Raw genomic sequence first — 18589 nt, 5'->3', positions numbered from 1 at the left:
GTCGCCAGAGACGCTTCTCTCTTATGAAAAAAAGGCCCTAAATTTTTGGTGTAAAACAGAAGTGTCTCACTCCTTTTAATTCGTGGATCACACAGTCTGAAAGTCGAAAGAGAGAAATATTTCTTGTTGTGTCTTGAGCATGGACGTGAAGCAAATCTGTGAGGAATGTTTTCAGCACCTTGTTGAATTGACTTTATGGGCTGAACTGCTAGTTTAAGATGATACTGAATAGAAGCTGCTTGTGGGTTTACACCTCAGTGACCAAGAGGTTTAAAAGTGTCAGCTAGAGGCTTCAGAACAGGACTTCACTAACCAGTGGGTGACATCACATTGCCTATGTCCATCCTTTATATTATGTATATGATTAAAATTCAGTTTCTCTTTCTTTATGTTGATAACAGCTTGTCTAGATTAAATATTTTCACACTTTGTAATCCAATCCAGTGGGCCAGACTGAACCCTCTGCCAGGTCGTTTCTGGCCCACAGGCTACATGTTTGAGGCCTTATTAGGGATAAATCTAATAAAGTTTGAAGGTTAATGGTTGTATGAAAGGTCAGTTACTGACAGTGAAGCCCGGAACCTGCTTAAGGTTGGATTTTCCACTATTAAAATGCAGGTGATCATCATTATTATTATCGTTCCAACAGGATGAGGGAATAACGGCAGCAGTAGACTGTGAAAGCATGACAATATATTTTAATAAAACCAGGACAGTGACACAGTCATGATATTCACAAGCAGTACTGAAAGAACAGTGACAGATACCAGAACCAAACCAACACATGTTCATCATCATTACAGTACGAAAGGTTTTGGCAATACAGTAAACGGGCATTCTTGTTTGGCATAATAACAAAACAAACTGGTTAGTTTGCACTTAAGCTACAAAAAAGTAGTGCTGGCTAAAGTTGAGCAAATCAGTTACGGATCAAATGTAGCAATGGCAACATTTCTGTGTTCAGCCCCAGTCTTACACTTTGCATTTTAACTGTAAATGTGGAAAATGTCAAGGCTAGCAGAATCCAACTTGGCACACAGCTGTCATTTCATAGTAAAAGCATCGTCCCTCTATTCACTGAAGCATCACTTTTCATATAAATTCATACAGCATCTTCTTGTTTTTTTTATTATATTTTCCATCTTTCGTTTTTTTGAATCAACACTTACAATGTGTCAATTCCTGTTTTGGTTTAATATAGGTAACTTTTCCTGTACGTCATAGGAAATTGGATAACCCCACATCTGTCTCATGCACGTGCTCTGAAATTAAGTAGGGGGTAATTATATAGACTCCACTTCCCTCCATCAAATTCTAATCACCTGTGGGGAAATAAATACCAAACTGAACCACCATCGAGCTCAAAGCTCCCCTCCTCCTCCTCGTCTTATCCAACCGTCTCTGTTCGTTCTCTCTATCGAGGAGCGGTGAAGGCCCCCTGGGCAGCGTTGGCAGCGGCGTTGGCAGTAGCCTGGCGTACCGCCTGATTGGACATGACTCCAGTGGCGAACTCAGCCTGGGCCTTCTGAAAGCTGGCATCGGTTTGCCTGTACAGACTGTGGATCTGGAGCGGGAAAGACAAGAGTACGCTGACACCTGATCCTTGCAGCAATTCATCATCTTATTATGCACGCTGTGAGGGTGAAAACGATACCCACAACCTGATATTGTGGCTATTCTTCAGGCTCTTTATCTACTGAATGCTTCGCGGTAGATGGACCACCTGGACTACGTGGTGAGACGACTGTGTTTACTTGAAGCTTGTTCTTGCTCTACACCTTTGACTCAAATTCAACCCACTTAATCTTTAGCTTTACAATCATAAAGCATACAATTTATTTTGTTTGAATGGATATTCATGTGACACTTTCAACATTTCAAATAGTGAAGTTGTAAGACTTTCATATTTTCCCTAGAAAGATGCACAGACCCTGGCTCAGGTGAAGTGTGCTGTCCACTGAGTGTTTAAAAGGCTGATTGTTGACCTGTTGTGCATCTCCTTATTTTCTGTCCTATATACTGTTACAGTGAAAGATTCTCATAGTAAACATATCCAAAGTTTTCACATCGTGGTGTATGTGCAATTAATCCCTGTGAGCTAAAAGCTCGAACTTTAGCATGTTTGTGATGTCACAGGGAAGGGATATCCCTAAAACGGTGATCTCAGCTATTGCTGCACAGAAGCCCAGCCCAGTATATGACATATAAGGGTTATTTTGAACTGGGAGTCATGTTAAGTTTGTCTATTAGAGTTCAAAAATGAAAGTAATGCCCTAACACTGAAACTCTCAGTTGTTTTCTTATGCACTACAACAAAATCCTGGTTTTGTGCAAGACACTTTCTGCTAGGGCTGTGCGATATGACCAAACTCTCATATCCCGATATAAGACATCTATCGTCCGATAACGATATAAATCACAAAAATTTCACATTTTCTGTAAATTCTGTGAATCTCGGGCAGCTCGACTTGCGTGAAGTGTTTCCAGCTGGGCATCGCGTACCTGGAGTCGAGTGTTTTAACCGATGTAGGAAACGATACATTTTTAGACATAAGTTGTAACGGCCGCCGTTTTCTTTGTGAGTATTTATTACACAGCGTGCTGCGGGGAAAAGCCCGTTCTGACGTTTGAGTCTAAGGTTTATTTTTTAGCACCTGGCGGCTCTTTTTTACTTCTCATCCGTAAATACTCTGCATCTTTCATGTGATTCACTTTATTTTGAAAAGTCTCAACAGGATCTTGAGCTTTAATGTGAAAGGTTTATGTGGAACATAAGCGGACACACGTTGGTTTTACAGTCGTTGTTGCTAACGACAACGCATAAAAACATTCGCTTGTCTGTAGTGTGGTTATATAAAATATAAGAGAAAGAGAGAACTTTAAGAAATTAATATAGCCACTACAGTGACCAACAAAACCATGAAAAAAATATTGCCGCAAACAGTTTATTTTGCGACACCACGAAACAAACGATAGCGTAAATGAAACGAAAAATGTTTTTATATCGTCATCCGATATATATCGTTATATCGAACAGCCCTAGTTTCTGCTTTCAGAAACCAAGATGCTGTGGCATTAAAACACTTTATCCTGATATAATCACATATAAAAAGATATAAATAACTCACTGCTATGCTAATACCCTGACTCAGTGTGGGGAACAATCCTGTGCTTTTGTTCCAACGACAAATCTGAACATCTGCTGATAAAAATAAGAGCCTTGATTTGAAGTTCTTTATGAGACATGAAAATATGAACAAATGTACCCTTTTCAGCATGATGACCCCCATAACGGTTTCTGCAGTAAAGAGAGCGGCATTGATCATCATGATCACACCGACACCGATGTGGGGGCTCAGAGCTGAAAGGCTCACAATCCAACCACTGAAGGACAGAGAGAGACACACAAAGATCAAATATACAAGGACGCATACTGTGAAAATAGGAAATAGTCAGGAAATATAAATATTTCACAAGTAACTGGTGGTTGCTAGGAGGTTTTCGACTGGGCTAACACAGAGATATTTGTTTAGGAACCTTACCTGAACCCCCATCCAGGGATGCCGATGGTCATGATGATAAAGACGATCACTTGGGCAAAGAAAACGAAGAAGAAAGCAAAGAAGTTGAAAGAGCTGTCACTCCTAGAAGAGGGAACAATATAATTACTAAGGTGACTGCACAGTAACTAACAACTCAGTGTAATTTATGCGACTGTACTGAGCAAAAACCCAAAAGGAAAACGACTCAAAACGTCTTCACCAAGACGGAGGTACACACCTGAAGGCTTTGTACATGGGTCGATACCAGCAGATAAAGGAGCAGGGAGTGAAAAGTAGGACCCACAGGATGGCGAGGCCGAGACCAACACCAACACCACCGGACTGGTTGATGCAGAACAGGGCCAGGGAAGAGATCAGGTTGAAGACCAGTGTGCCTGTGCAGACTAGACATAGATAGGCTATGACTAAAAAGGAAAAGAACTGCAGCCTGACCGTAGGGATCAAAACCAAACCCATCCTTCTCCCTTTTGGCTCTGGCTGATGCAATATGATGCCATTTTCACTAAATCTGTTGTTGTCTGCTGCCTGGTCAAGATTTCAGAGTGTGACAGACCGTTTTTAAAATAGCTCTACACTGTTCTTTGCATGTTCACACAGGAACTGTATAATGCAATCTTAATAACACCTTCACAGTTTTACAGATCAGGCGTCCTCAAAATCTGATAATTCTGCAAAAATCTAAATGATAATTTTTAAAACAGCAGTCACAAGCTGTTTTTACAGGATATACACCCTGTAAAAGCTCAGTGACCCTGAACTGCATCTCTTAAGAAATGGATGGCTGTATGGAGAGACGGCAGGAGAGTCTGAAGTAGATCCTGCAGGTTTCAGGGCAAGCACTTTGGTACCTTCCAGCCAAAGTCACATGCACATAAATGCCACAATGCAAGGACTCTTAGCAGCGGTTTTAATGCTGCGGCTGGCTGATTAACGTACATGCTACATTTGACTTTGATCATACCCACTTTGATTTCAAGCGGACCAAACCAAATCAGGTCAGTTCAGTTTAATTATTCTGTCAGTGTAAAGAAGTTTAACTACACATTAATCCCTGAGATATCTTAAAATGAGAAAAAGAAGAAGAATTTCAACCGTACATCTCAGTTTTTCCAGATGGCAAAGAATTGCAGCTGTAGTACATTATAGAAATCTGTCAGCACAACTCAGTTGTCCAAATTTCATTTCAACTTTCACTTTCTCTCTCACTTTCAAAATCAGTGTCAGGTTTAACTTTCATTCATGCCCTAAAAACTTGTGGACATGCAAACAACCCTGAAAACATTAAAGCCTCCTCTTACATTTTTTCCTGGGATAATCTAAGTGACAAGGTGTGGAGAAATTCTACAGTTTCTCTGTGAAGAAATCAACGAGAACTTGTGCAAGTTTAACCAGCTGGATTGGTTGTTGTGCAGACGCTCCGTGTAAGTGTCCCAGAGTCTTCAATCTAACAGTGAAGTGCAAGTCTTTGTACAAATATTCAAGCTCTACTGCCAGACAGTGCAGGAGGAGGCACGCATGCACGAGCTAGCGTTTACTGCCTCTAACTAGCAAGTCTTAAGTGTTAAAACAAGATTCCCTTCACGCTAAAAAAAACTTCATTATGATGTTAAATTCTAACACTGATGCCTCAAATTAATAATAAACTGTTAAAAGTTGCAGAAACTCACACAACCAGAAGTAGTACATGATGGTGACCGTGCGCTGGAACCGCTGGCTGATCTCCACATTGATGTCCTGATAGAAGCAGGGACCCACAGGGCAGAAGGAAGGCAGCGGGGGCCAGTTATTCTGCCGGGCTGAAGAAGAAAAAAGTCAAAAACACTTTGGTGTTACTGGGATGTCATCAGTTTATTTCCTTTATTTATATATAAACACATCACTCCAGTTTTAGCAAATTTACGCTGACTCCCTGTTCATTATCGGATTGATTTTAAGATTCTTTTACTTTCTTTCAAAGTTTGAAATGATATGGCGCCCAGTTATTTAAGCAAACTCCTCAACATAACTGAGATAGTCTAGCCAGATCCTCTCAGTACAACCAAGGTCTCAACTGAAGCATAAAAGAAGATCGGGCCTTCGCAGTTGCAGCGCCTAGACTTTGGAATAACTTGCCAGACAGATATTCATACTTCAGTCTATTCTTTTAAATCGCGTCTTTAACCTCACTTTTTTATATTGGTTTTTATTTCTAGTTCAGTTTGAATACCATCAGGCTTGTTTTATGGTTGCTACATTTGTTTTGTTTTTATGTTAATACTTTCTCATTGCCTCATCTTATTCATCTGCATTTGTTTTTAAATTGTTTTCTCTTGTTCTTAACTAATTGTGAAGCATTTTGGTCAACTTTGATGCTTTTAAATGTGCAATAGAAATACATTTGATTTGATTCATTTAAGTTCATTAAACCTTATCATATTTATATTACAGGAGGTTTGTACTTGTTTTTGTGCAAACTCTAAAATAGTGCTCTGACAATTTTGGTCATATCGTGACAAAATCCAATCACCACCTCTCACTGGACCTCCTGTGGATCAGCAGACTAATTAGCAAAGTAACTTTTCTATATTTTTTATAGCAGTGCAAAACTTTAGGTCCCCCTTTCATCCACAGCCACTTTAAGGCTTTCTCTGTGGCCTCAGTGATCTTGCGAATGGCTCGTCTCCTCTTCTCTCCTATGATGCCATCCACAGTGCAGGCCCTGCAGAACGACTGCCCCATGAAACCTCTGCACCCAAGCTCAACAGGGAAACACTTTCCCCTCCCACCCTGCTTCTGGCCATTCTTGTCCAGGCCATCAATCCTCTCCCTTTTTCTTGAAAAGAGTACTGTAAGCTCCAACATTGCAATGTCCTTTGTTGCTCCTGACACCAGCACAATGTCGTGCCTCAGGGCAGTTATTTTTTTATGTGCAGAGGGAACTTCAGCTACTATCAGCTGCCTTAGGTGTTCTGCTGGATTTTTCTCCCACTTTTATGAAGCAGATGGTGGTTAGCTAGTGTTGTCACCAGATACTTTATATAGAGTAACCAGTTATCCTGCTCCATTGCACATATAAGCCTGGAAATGTGTTATACTCATGTTGTTATTATCCGTTTATCTACTCTGTTGAGTTCCACAAAGCAATGAAAAAAACTGGAGCACAATTCCTTGTATCTGTGCACATACTTGATCAATAAAGCTGATTCTGAAAAATTTAATGTGTCTGGCTTCTTTGATTTGTGAAGCTGTGGGTGCAAAAAAAATTGCAAACAAAAATTGTGATTAAAAATCTGCCAAATCTAAACCGAGCCCTGTAAACTCCAGGGTAATGTAACTTGGAAAATCAAAGGAGGAACTTAAAATGTTGAAATGTAACATATTTTTCAATACTCCCGTACACAGTAAGAAATAAAAGATAAAGTTGGACGAGGATCTTTTAGATCTAAAGGTTTAAAGTTCTCTCACTTGTCTACATTAACTCCCCATCCCATCATCCCCTCTATGTCTTACAGGCTCCTGGTCCAACGCTGTGTGCCGCAAGCTCCCGCTCTCTCCTCTCCAGCTCCTGGGCTTTCTTCTCCAGCTCCTCCTGCTTCTTCATCAGCTCTGCTGTGGCAGCATTCACAACAGGCTAGCACAGAAAGAATGAGGCATCAGAACTCTATGTCAAAGTTATTCTGCATAATCATGTATACAGGTCCCAAAGTTGCTCCAATGGTTGTGCTTAGGTATATTACTGGTTCAAGTGAGTCATTCAGACTGGTCTTTCAGCACGCAGATATACACAGCAGGAATTAGTGCAACGCTTCATTTTAATAGCCATAAAAACACTTACATGGCACTAAAGGGCATCTAACAAAACTTTTAGTACAATCCTGTTTTATACATCCAGCAGCCCCTGAACGTTCTGATGGTAAGCTGATACAAAATCACAGTGAAGAGGGTCTTTACTGTAGGGTGTATACCTGGGAGTTGTAGGAGCCATAGTTGCGAGGCTCGGTAGGTGTTGTCCTGCTAGGCGGGGTCTGCACAGGTGGAGATGGAGCAGGTGCAGATGGAGGAGTGGCTTCATATGGTGGAGGAGGCTGTAGCATGGTTAAAAAACAAAAACTGACATCATACATCAGTCAGACGAAAAAATGTGGTCACAAAAACATGATTCCAAGAACTAAGAATTAGAGTATTAATTGTTAATTAATTAAAAGTATTATTGTATAACATATACAGATCATACACATTTTAAAACAATACAAAAAAGTAAAATAAGACATTTCTCTCCACAACTAATATCTCACAATCTTTTCACAACACATGATTATTAAACAATCATTAACAGCTATGCACTTTTGAGACAAAGTTCACAAGCTTGAACATTTCTAAAAACTAAAGGAAATCAATCCACTTTTTGTGAACTGATCTTTCTAGATATCTGAGCACAGAACTTCAGATAACAGCATTTAGACCTCTTCATTCTAATAGCGAAAAGCCTTTTATCCCATATCACACACACAGCTAGAGCAGACAAAAAATATTTATCATGATATACATTTGAAAATTTGCGATAAAGATATAACTGACGATATAATTGACACTAGACAAAATACTTTACAACTCCACAACTTTATTAGTGCAACAAAAAAAAAAAAAAAAAAATCAATATATTTTCACTTAAACAAGCAGCTGTTTTTTATGTGCATTAAAGTTACATAAAAATTTAACAGTGCAAATGCAAATTCCTTGCTGACAGTTTAAGCAAAAGGCATTTCCAGTGGAAATTGGCCGACATATCCTCAACATAACCATGTATAATATCCACAAAACTTAAAAAGAGGTTATACACACACAAAACGGTAATATTATGTTGAAGCACAGTACGTATCACTCCGCGAGGCTCCTGCCTACAATAGCCGTAATGCTCCGACAATCCATCAAGCGATGCGGCTTCGTAGCTTAGCAAAGTCGTACTAAAACATTTGACAGATTTTCGAGCGCCGTGTACCATATAAAATCGTTTCGAGGTCATAAACACAACCAGAATTCATGCATAAGGGGCACTGTCGATTTTCAGAATAAAAGGATTAAGTGTGCCGTATTTTCCAAACAACACGGTAATAACGACGGCCCGCTAGCATGCGCTACCAAAAATAGTGCTTTGTTGTGTATCTGATAGACGAAAGCTAAACCAGTTCCACACCACTGAAGTTGCAGCATTTTTACAAACGAATTCTGGTTCATCTGTTTCATTTAACGATCCACTTTCGCTCTTCTCATTCTCCATTGCAGCCATGTGCGTATGAAAACAAAGGCACTGCGCATGCGCGTTTCACCCATATTCTATCGTGATATTTCATTTTCTTATCGTTGCCCAACATTATACCAGTATTACCGTAAACGTTATATGGCCCAGCCCTACACCAGTGTTGGTCAAGTTACTTGAAAAAAGTAATCAGTAACTAATTACCGATTACATCCCCAAAAAGTAATCCAGTTACTTTACTGATTACTTATTTTCAAAAGTAATTAGTTACTTAGTTACTTTTTAAAAACATGATTTACAACCTGAATAGGTGATAAAGCGATAGATCTTTCAGCCCAATTCTACTTTTTCTACAATCAATCATACAAAATGTAATCAAATGGAAAAGTCCCTTTTTTAAAACTTGTTTTATTAGTTTTAATCTTTTAACTTTATGCATCAAGCAAAAATTTAATTATATGCAACATTCTCTGACTGGAAGAAATTTGTTTAACATTTAAACTTATTTTCTGCACATTCCAGCACATAAAATATATATTTTTTTGTGTTTACACTCAGTCTTTCAAATAGATGCAAGTAAAACACAGCAGAAAATAAATAACATCAAAGACTCGGCGGTCCTGTTGCTCTATTTTCACCTGTAAAGCAGGAGTAGAGTAGGCAGAGGTTTACCCTGGTGCAGGTGTGCCACAGCGGTCAGTGGAAGAATCCGCGAGTTTCTCTGTGAGTTTCCCATTACGTGGTAGCGCACTCGGTGCTTGCTCAGAAGTTTAGGGGTTTTTTTTTCCACTTTAAAAATAAGTTTTCTTCCCACGCACAACGGACGCTAATGTTTTTGTCACTTTTTATGGAATCAAACTCATACTCTCTCCCGCACTCAACATATGATCCGTTGTTGATCTGCACACAACTGTTGTCACGAACGTCGCACTCGCTTACGTCACTGTCGTGAAACAGTAACGCGTTACTGCCCATCTCTGCCCTACACACAGCAATATCCTGGGGATTTCTGGTTTAAGTCATTTCTTTGAATGGCTTTTCTGGACGATAAAGTTAAGATTCCAAACAGGTATTTTATTTTGAAGATTCCACATGGGGAATTCCATCCACCCTCCGATTTCTAGAGTGCACAGCTAATCTCAGTAAATCTAAGCTTCCTCATTCCCTGCATGGAGATTTGCATATAAAGGTAAAAATTGGACCAAAAGTAGAAAAGTCCATCATCAAAGCAGACATTTTTTCCCAAAAATCTACTGTATAGGAATTTATTTAATTTATTTTTAAATAACAGCATTTTTGATCCATCCATCAATTTTCTTCTGCTTATTCAGTTCAGAGTTGCAGGGAGGCTGGAGCCTATCCCAGCTGCCAAAATATATAGGACGGTGTGTTGGACCCCTGTGACATCCCACTCCTGCTTTTTTCCACACAAATCAAACCATATCTGATGAAAAGAACTTAAAATATTTGCTCACTTTGGTTCACAATAGAGTTTTTAAATGGACTCAAAAAGACCCCAGCGGTGTACGCATATGTGTGGGTTTGCAACATTAAGCAGGAAGTGGCCCATCTGTGTGGCAAATGTGACCCAAATGTCATGGACGCTTATGGGAGGTTATTTCCCATCATTTAACAATATAGACTTTATTGTCATGTAATTTATTTGTAAATGTTCCATAATTAGGAATCTTATTTTGACATTCTTCAGTTATATCAGTCTAAAAATTGATTGAGTATACAGTTAAAAAATGATTATTATTGATGTAATAATCACAGATTCAAATCAGGATTCTCTGATTTCCATGCCTCTCTATCAGAAATGCTTCTGCTCTGCATTTCAGGATAATCAGGGTTACACGAGGGTGCAATCCACATACAACTGTAAATATTGTTGTGAGAAAGTATGCAGCTTGTGAGCTCTGCTACAAGTGCTACATAAACAAGTCCAAGTTTAGTTCCTGTTGCTGCAGAGTTTGCTAGTATCAAAGACAGACAGGAAGTACTCATGAACTCAAGGTGTTTCCTAGCAACAAAAACCTAGTGATATAGCAAGGACCTCAGCTGTTTCCCCAGCAACAAAAAGCCCTGAACTCACTGTATCACACATACTGTTAAACACTAATGTTAAGGCCCAGCATCTCACAGGGCAAAAGCTGTGTTTGACAGACATCAGTCTAAACATATAAAGCAGAAACGGAGATGCTTGGTGTAACACAGAAACCGTTTCATCAGATAGTCTCTGTGCTCCCCACAGACAGTCACAATAAATGGCTGCCCCTCCCTGGGCCTGGTTCTGCTGGTGGTCTCTTCCTATTAAAGGAGTTCCTTCCCCCCCACAGTTACCATATGCTTACTCATAGAGAATCAGCTGATCACTTGGGTTCTCTCTCTAATATTCTTGGGTTCTTAGTTTACAGTATAAAGTCCTTTGAGATGACTGCTGTATACAGTTGTCTTCAGACGTACACAGTCATCCTGGGCATTAATCTCATGAAATTTTAAGTCTTTTAATGTTTTTTTTAAACTGTTCTTTTTCCAGAGTGGAATGACTGTGCAGCATACACATTTAATCACTTTAAAAAAACAAGAATTGGGTGCGCTAGTTTGAATTATTTTAGATTTTCTCTCATCCATACAGGCTCAAATATACTTAAATCTTTTAATGTGATCCTGAAGATTCAACAGTTTCTTTTAGCTTGTCAGGTCCAACACCTATTAACCTATTAACTTCTCATTAGAGGTCGTGATTGACTAAGCTAGTAGATTCTTTTTGCCAGCTACCTTTAAGCCTAGTCTTAAGACTAGGCTTAAAGGTAGCTCCACTAATATTTCACCGAATATTAGTGGAGCTGTATGTACATATTTGAGCCTGTGGATTAGAGAAAAACCAAAAACAAATTCAAACGTATGTACCCAATTGTTGTTTTTTTAAAGTCATTAAGGATATATGCTGTATAATCATTCTACCCTTGAAAAAGAGCAACTCAAAGAAATCATTAAAAGCCCCCAAATTATCAAGACCAGTGTGTGTAAACGTCTTCATTTAGAGCTGAGCGGACTCGAGCTGTGTCCTCTAACACACTGTCTGCACTGTATATGAAGAATATCAGCTGATACACAGTCTTCAGTCTTGTGTAATATTATAATATTGTTAATAAAATGTATAATTAATAGTGTGTAATAAAACAGTTAACATGTGAGTAGTTTCGCAACATAATCCTGAGGTCTCCTTCTGCTTTCAGGCCTCTGAATCACCACAAATCCAGGCCCAGTGATTCAAACTGAATAAAAAGAGTGAAGTGAAACAGAACGGCCTCACTATGAGGACATCAAAGTGACTCTGCAGCGACTTACAAAAAGGAATAAAATTAACCATTATTCACAAGAACAACTGCGCTTTCCTAAGGATAACATCTCAGAGCTCGGGGTTATCTGTGCCAGCATGCTTTCTTAAATATTTCATACCAACTCAGGCTGGTCAACCTGCTGCAAACCAGAAGCCAGATGCTTCAAAATACACAGGAAGCAGGAGAGACAGTGGATCTCTGTCTTCTTTGAAACAAAAGCACAAAAAAATGGTTAAATATAATAATGCTCACCGCAGTTGTATTATCAAATGGGTTGTAAAGGTCCAGTGTGGCATATCCTGTGTTGCTGCTGTGTTGAGTCACTGCAGGGTCCTAGCAGACAGGACAAAGACAGAGTAATTCAGCATAAATAAATCCTCATTTTTTCATGTGCTCGCTGTTAATAAGAGCTACAAGTGGGCGAACACTGAGGAGGATCTGGCAGGCCCTGAAATAAGTCACATGAGCAACAACACGCCTGCTATTACACGGAGCCAACACCGGCCACTTTCATCCACCCACCCATCCATCCATCCATTACCCTGACGTTAGCTTCATGCCTAACATCTCTCACCTGGAAAGGGTTTTGGTCCTCCATCGGTTCTGGGAAGCTCGTGTATTTTGACATCTCACTAGCGGCTAGCTTGAAGAAGCCACCGCGTACTCGCTGATGTCAGCGCTGGAGCAAAAAAAGAGAAGAAAAAAAATCCCTGCGTTTGTTTCCGTTTCAAAAACGAAAGAACAGGCAGGGTGTGCTCGTTTTTAATCGATGTAAACTATCTCCCCGCCCCTCTGGCTCTCATCTCAACTGTCACGGCTCTGGGTTTCACACGGGTCGATGGGTGTATTCACCGGAGCTTTCTCTAATCCGGGGCCGGCGGTCAGTGTCCGGTTTGCGGCTGTGGGCCGAGCGAAGCCGTTAGTTTTTCTGGGAGGAAAAGGATCCGCGGTACAGGAAGTAAACAGCCGAAAGCTGGCCATGTGACTGCTGCTGCAGCGGAAACACGTGGGTTCTGTCGCGGCTGAGATAATCAGGTGTACACTGGATAGCGTATTATATTTGTTTATATTTAAGTGTACTGCTGTGTTTGGATAATGAGCGGTGGAACTCCTGCACAAAGAGTTGATCTTCAGTGGGCCAGACAAACTAAAGCTGTTTCCTAATGACCTACCCTTTTCGTTTATATCAAAGTGGTAATGTGTGGGGTAAGAGTGGCGGATGGGTTCAAAGTGGGGGTGGGATTACATCAGGGATCGACTCTGAGCCACTTGTTGTTTGTAGTGGTGATGGACAGGTTGGCTGATGAAGTCAGGCAGGAGTCTTTGTGGAGTATGATGTTTGCAGATGACAGTGCGATTTGAAGGCAGAGTAGGAAGCGGGTGGAAGAGAGGCTGGAAAAGGTGGAGGACAGAATACATACCTGGGATCATCCATCCAAAGTAATGGGCACTACATAAGACAGTTGCTTCTTGGTTTGGTCTCTTGCACTTAACATAATTTACACCTTCTCTTTTCTCATGCACTCTCTTACAGTGATTTTCTGACTGCATACACTATGATTAGTTTAGGTTCTTCTTTTATTTTGAAAAAAAAAATTAAAATGTGTTGTTAATTTAACACTTATTTGCATCTTCCTTTTTGTCATGGCTGTGCAGTCTGGTTAGTGATGTTGGTTAGACCTGGTCAGCCTGAAGTGAAGCCTGAAATTGGCTTTCAGTCAAATCCACTTAGGAATCAATCAAATGCCCGTTTACTCTATGCAGTGACACAATGGGCAGCTTTGTTAAAGTGACTGGCCCTAAATGGTAACTAATAATACTTTCTGGTACAGCACCCTATATAAAGGGGTTAAAGGTTGGATTATTTGCTTAATCTGACTTTTAAAAGAGTTAATGTTCTAAAAATCAGTAATAAAGAACATTGGACTTGCTCTATCTTAATAGAACTGGGGTTCATGTATACTGGTTTGACCTCTGACCCTGTGGTAATGAGCTGCATATTGTTTATTAACTTAATATAATTTAAAATAATTGTTAGCCATGTTTACTTTTCTTTAAAGTGGTAAAAACCTCTAAAAATATATTTTTGTGTCAAACACTCACAGGTAAGTCTTGTCAGTCTTTAGTATCTCACCCAGTTAGAAACCAGCACCAGTAGCAAAGGTTTAATCATTAACCTACAATTGCACAATTTTGCTCTTTTACAGATTATTAATGTGCTTTATTGATATTCTCTTGCAGATTTTTACTAAGCATAAATATAATATAAAATCTCTATAATGCAAAAATATATAGAGTGTCATGCTCTGCAGTTTTGTGGTGTTTTTGAGTTTTGAAATCTTAAGTTTTTGTTTTCAGGTTTGGGCTGTTGCTTATTCTATGGTTTTGATTTATGTTTTCTATTAGATTTATCATTCTAATAAGAGCTATACATTCATCATATTAGTGGTTCATTTTTAGTTTGTGATCGTTCCGTTCCTTTTAAAGATGCTTTACCGTTCCAGTTTTGAATTCTTGTTTTTTTCAATTTTTTTCCAGCCAGCTTTGGAAGGTGTTTGCGTTTTGAATGTGGGCCCTTTTTTTTCTGGCCCACGTAGTTTTTTGGGTTTTTCTTTAAAGCTATAGTGAAAATAAACACTTGCCTTTTGTTCACTGATTCAGAGGAGGCAGATGTGTTATTCCACAACAAAAGAGATCTGTCCAGGAACCGTGACACTTTGTTCCTGATTTTCTGTTTGCTTTGAACCGTTTGTATTTTGTGTGTGCACACGCTGGCCAATAAAGGCTCTCTTTTTGTTTACCTTGCTTGCCTGTGTATCTTACACTTTGCTCTTCTCCTCAGTGTTGATCACAGTGAGACCATTTGGAATGAGCTTAATTGAAATTTTGAGTTTAACAGCTAAAACCTAGAGACCATCAAAGGTAGAAGCACAGTTTTTATGCAGACTGGTCAAAAACATTTTGAAAAATGCCCGGTGATGGCTTCTGAGCCCCCTTTAAAATTATTAACCAAAATACTTCATCCATGAATCTTTCTGTGCTGTTATGAAATTTCAGCTGCATGCTAAAAATTGTGCAAAATAAACCCTTACATCAATGGCTCATCTCAGTCTCTGATACTATTTTTGCTAACCTGAACTTCTCCTTTGATGATAAAAAGGCAATTACCTGTTCCTCCATTAGATGTCACTCTTGCACACAGCTGATCTCAGCTGAATGTGATTCACAAGGCAGATTTAACCTCAGTTACCTTTTTTTAAAGAGCTGGGACAAAGAAAAACTTCTTACACATTTTTTTTTTTGCTTTCTTCAGAGTTTCTTACAGGTCATACTCTGGCACAGGCTGACACTTGTGCTTCTCCTTTGATCCCAGCTCGTTTGCAGGATGCTTTAAAGCAAAACTTTAAAGTTTTTGGGTTTTTTTTTTAACTTCTCACATATTACCCTGTTGTCAGGAGCAGAGAGGACCCTTAGCTCCACCAGTTTATCCACATTTCATGGCCTAATGAGTTTGGACAATCCAGCCTCGTCTCTTTTCATTATCTGCTCCTGCAAATCACGTTGGGGGTCACGTGGGAGAGGACAGTCATGGGGTTTCCTTACAGACACACAGGCTGTCTCACACACACATACAGCACACACTCTGATATAGTTACTGTACATTAGTGAGTTTTTATGAATATTTGTCTTCATGCATGAATAGGCATGCATTAATTACGACTAATTATTTAGCATATGTAAACTGAGCTATGTTCGGTGCATTTGGACCCTTCTTGCTCACACATTTTTTTCAGGGGGGTCATCAGCTATGCATCCATAATTTTGGGAATATTTCCATTAAGAAAGGGCCAGAAATTCCCCTTTGGGGGAATCACTGAAAAGAAATCCTCATTGACAACCTTAATAATGTCTATAACACATATATTATTAATATTGACTGGAACAGTTAATATGAATAATATATAATATAATATATAATTTAGTGCCATATTTACACTCTTCACAGGTTGCAGAATTATTAGCGGCAACTTCTGTAGCTTAACTGCTGCTCCTAAACCTACTCACAGGCTCTGCTTCATTTGTCTTTATGGTCACAGCTAGCAGCATCTGTGTTTGTCAGCTGACTTCTGTGACTCATCATTTCCTCTAATGGGTCTCGTCATGATTGGTCCAAATGGCCCCAGATCAAAAGCTGGATTCGGGTGCCTCCCAGTCCAAAACCACAGAATTCCTCAGCCAATCGAGCAATGCGAGACTCCATGACATCACTGCCTGAGGAATGAACTGGCATAAGAATTGTTTGGAAAGTGACCCAGCTAAGGAGGGACCAGTTTGGACTGCTCCTATGAGGCTTGCAACCATCAGTCAAAGGGGTCATTTAGGCAGACTTCTGGGCATGTTATGTGTGTGTGTGTTTGCGCAATGCCAGTTTTCTTGTTGAGCAAATAGCAGGGAACATTCCAGCCTCTCCTGAGTGCAGTTAAAGTGCTGCGGTTTTGTTGAGCACTTACACAATGCCGCGGGTTTCATTGAGGCCATTCAAAAGACACATTCTGGTTGTGAGACATAAAAGCACGTACATCATGGCTGAGGTTGTGTAAGCCATAAATACTTGGTCACACATAATACTTTCAGTGTTTTCAGTGTTTTTCAAGTACGCATTTTTAGGTACTTTGCTTAAATACATCTAATTTATCTCCACTATGCTGTTGTACACTTGTAATCTTCTGCATTTCAGGCATTTTTGCTGGACTATCTTAACATGATAGCTATTATTATGCCACAGGTTTGCCTTAAAAAAAAAAAAAAAAACGACTTTTATATTTAGGCTTATTTGAGGCTTATGCCTTTAGAACTGCCTTAATTCTTTGTGGCAAAGATTCCGCAGAGATTTTGGTCTGTACTGATATTTGCTGGCTGCACATCCATTATGTTAATCTCCTGTTCCACCGATTCTCAAAGGTGATCTGTCAGGACCTTCTTGCTGTGGTGCAACAGTGCTAACCACTGTGCCACCGTGCTGGCCTGCATCTAAACCAGGGGTGGGCAACTCCAGACCTCAAGGCCGGTGTCCTGCAAGTTTTAGATATCACCCTGGATCAACATACCCGAATGAAATGATTAATTCATTAGCAGGCCTCTGGAGAACTTCAAGACATGTTAAGGAGGTAATTTAGCCATTTAAATCAGCTGTGTTGGATCAAGGATACATCTAAAACCTGCAGGGACACAGGCCCTTGAGGCCCACCCCTGATCTAAATCAAGCTAAAGTGCTACTAAGAGGACCAAAGTGTGCCAAGAAAATATCCCCCGCACCATTATGCCACCGGCAGCCTGAAGTGTTCATATAAGGCTGGATGGATCAATGCACTGGTGTTGTTTACACCAAATTCTGACCCTACTAGTAGAAATCAAGATTCATCAGACCAACCAACAAATTTCTAATATTCTGTTATACAGTTCTGATGAGCCCATGTGAACTGTAGCCTTAGTTTCCTGTTTTTACTTGACAGGAGCAGCACCTGGTGTGGTCTTCTGCTGCTGCAGTCAGTCTGAATGGCGACGTGATTGTAACAAGTGGTTATTTGAGTTACTGTTGCCTTCCTAACACTCAAAGGAGTTTGGAAATCAACAAAATATTTTCTCCCCGAGAACTGGCGCTTACTGGATATTTTCTCTTTTTGCACCATTCTCTGTAAGCCCAAGTGATGGAAAATCCCAGCAGATCACCAGTTTCTGAAAAATTAAAACCAGCTTTTCCAGCACCAACAACCATGTCACGTTCAAAGTCACTTAAATTAGCTTTGTTCATCCAACCATATCTGCATCCCTACTAAATGCATATGAATTGAACTGCTGTCGTGTGATTGGCTGGCATTTGTGTTAACAAACAGTGAGTATACACACTATATTGTCAAAAGTATTCAAACATCTGCCTTCAAATCCATATGAACTTGAGTGACATCCCATTCTTAATTCTTGCTTCAGTGGTTTCGGTGCACCGTTTGCAGCTTCAGTCAGCCATCCAAATCTGATAAGCGGATGTTGAGGCACATAGTGCGCAGATGTCACCAACTTTCTCCAGACTCAATCGCTACAGTTCTCCAAACCTCATGTGGTTTTTGGATCAGCTCAAGAAGAGAGAGCTTCATGGAATGGGTTTCCATGGAGCTGCATCCAAGTCTTACATCATCAAGTGCAAAGCATTGTAGCACACCTACACTGGACTCTCGAGCAGTGGAGACGTGTTCTCTGGAGCGACGAATTACGCTTTCCCCTCAGTCAATCTGTTGGACAAGTCTGGGTTTAGTGATTGCCAGGAGAACAGTACATGTCTGACTGCTTTGTGCCTGGTGTAAAGTTTGGTAGAGGGGCGATTATAGTGCAGGGATGTTTTTTTTTTAGAAGTGGGGCTTACCCCCTTAACTCCAGTGAAAGGAATT

At 40.0% G+C, this 18589-nt stretch overlaps 1 protein-coding gene across 1 annotated transcript; it reads right to left on the bottom strand.

Annotated features, from left to right (window-relative positions):
- Positions 1-681: 681 nt before the first annotated feature.
- On the bottom strand, positions 682-13130 carry scamp3 (secretory carrier membrane protein 3). The gene is made up of 9 exons (XM_086280384.1): positions 12721-13130; positions 12399-12479; positions 7508-7627; positions 7053-7173; positions 5231-5359; positions 3781-3946; positions 3543-3644; positions 3267-3384; positions 682-1564 (listed from the first exon to the last, which is right to left on the bottom strand). Exons 1-9 carry the CDS (start codon positions 12772-12774, stop codon positions 1415-1417), a joined length of 1041 nt encoding a protein of 346 aa, XP_086136510.1. The 5' UTR covers positions 12775-13130; the 3' UTR covers positions 682-1414.
- Between the last annotated feature and the right edge of the window lie 5459 nt (positions 13131-18589).

The sequence above is a fragment of the Aulonocara sp. 'chitande type north' Nkhata Bay genome, linkage group LG22 (genome assembly GCF_057382095.1).
Source record: "Aulonocara sp. 'chitande type north' Nkhata Bay isolate Kocher_YH1m ecotype deep benthic linkage group LG22, A_spYH_male_GT1.1, whole genome shotgun sequence".
Lineage (NCBI taxonomy): Eukaryota > Metazoa > Chordata > Actinopteri > Cichliformes > Cichlidae > Aulonocara > Aulonocara sp. 'chitande type north' Nkhata Bay.
Note: the sequence above shows the minus strand (reverse complement) of the source record. Positions and strands in the feature narration are given on the sequence as shown.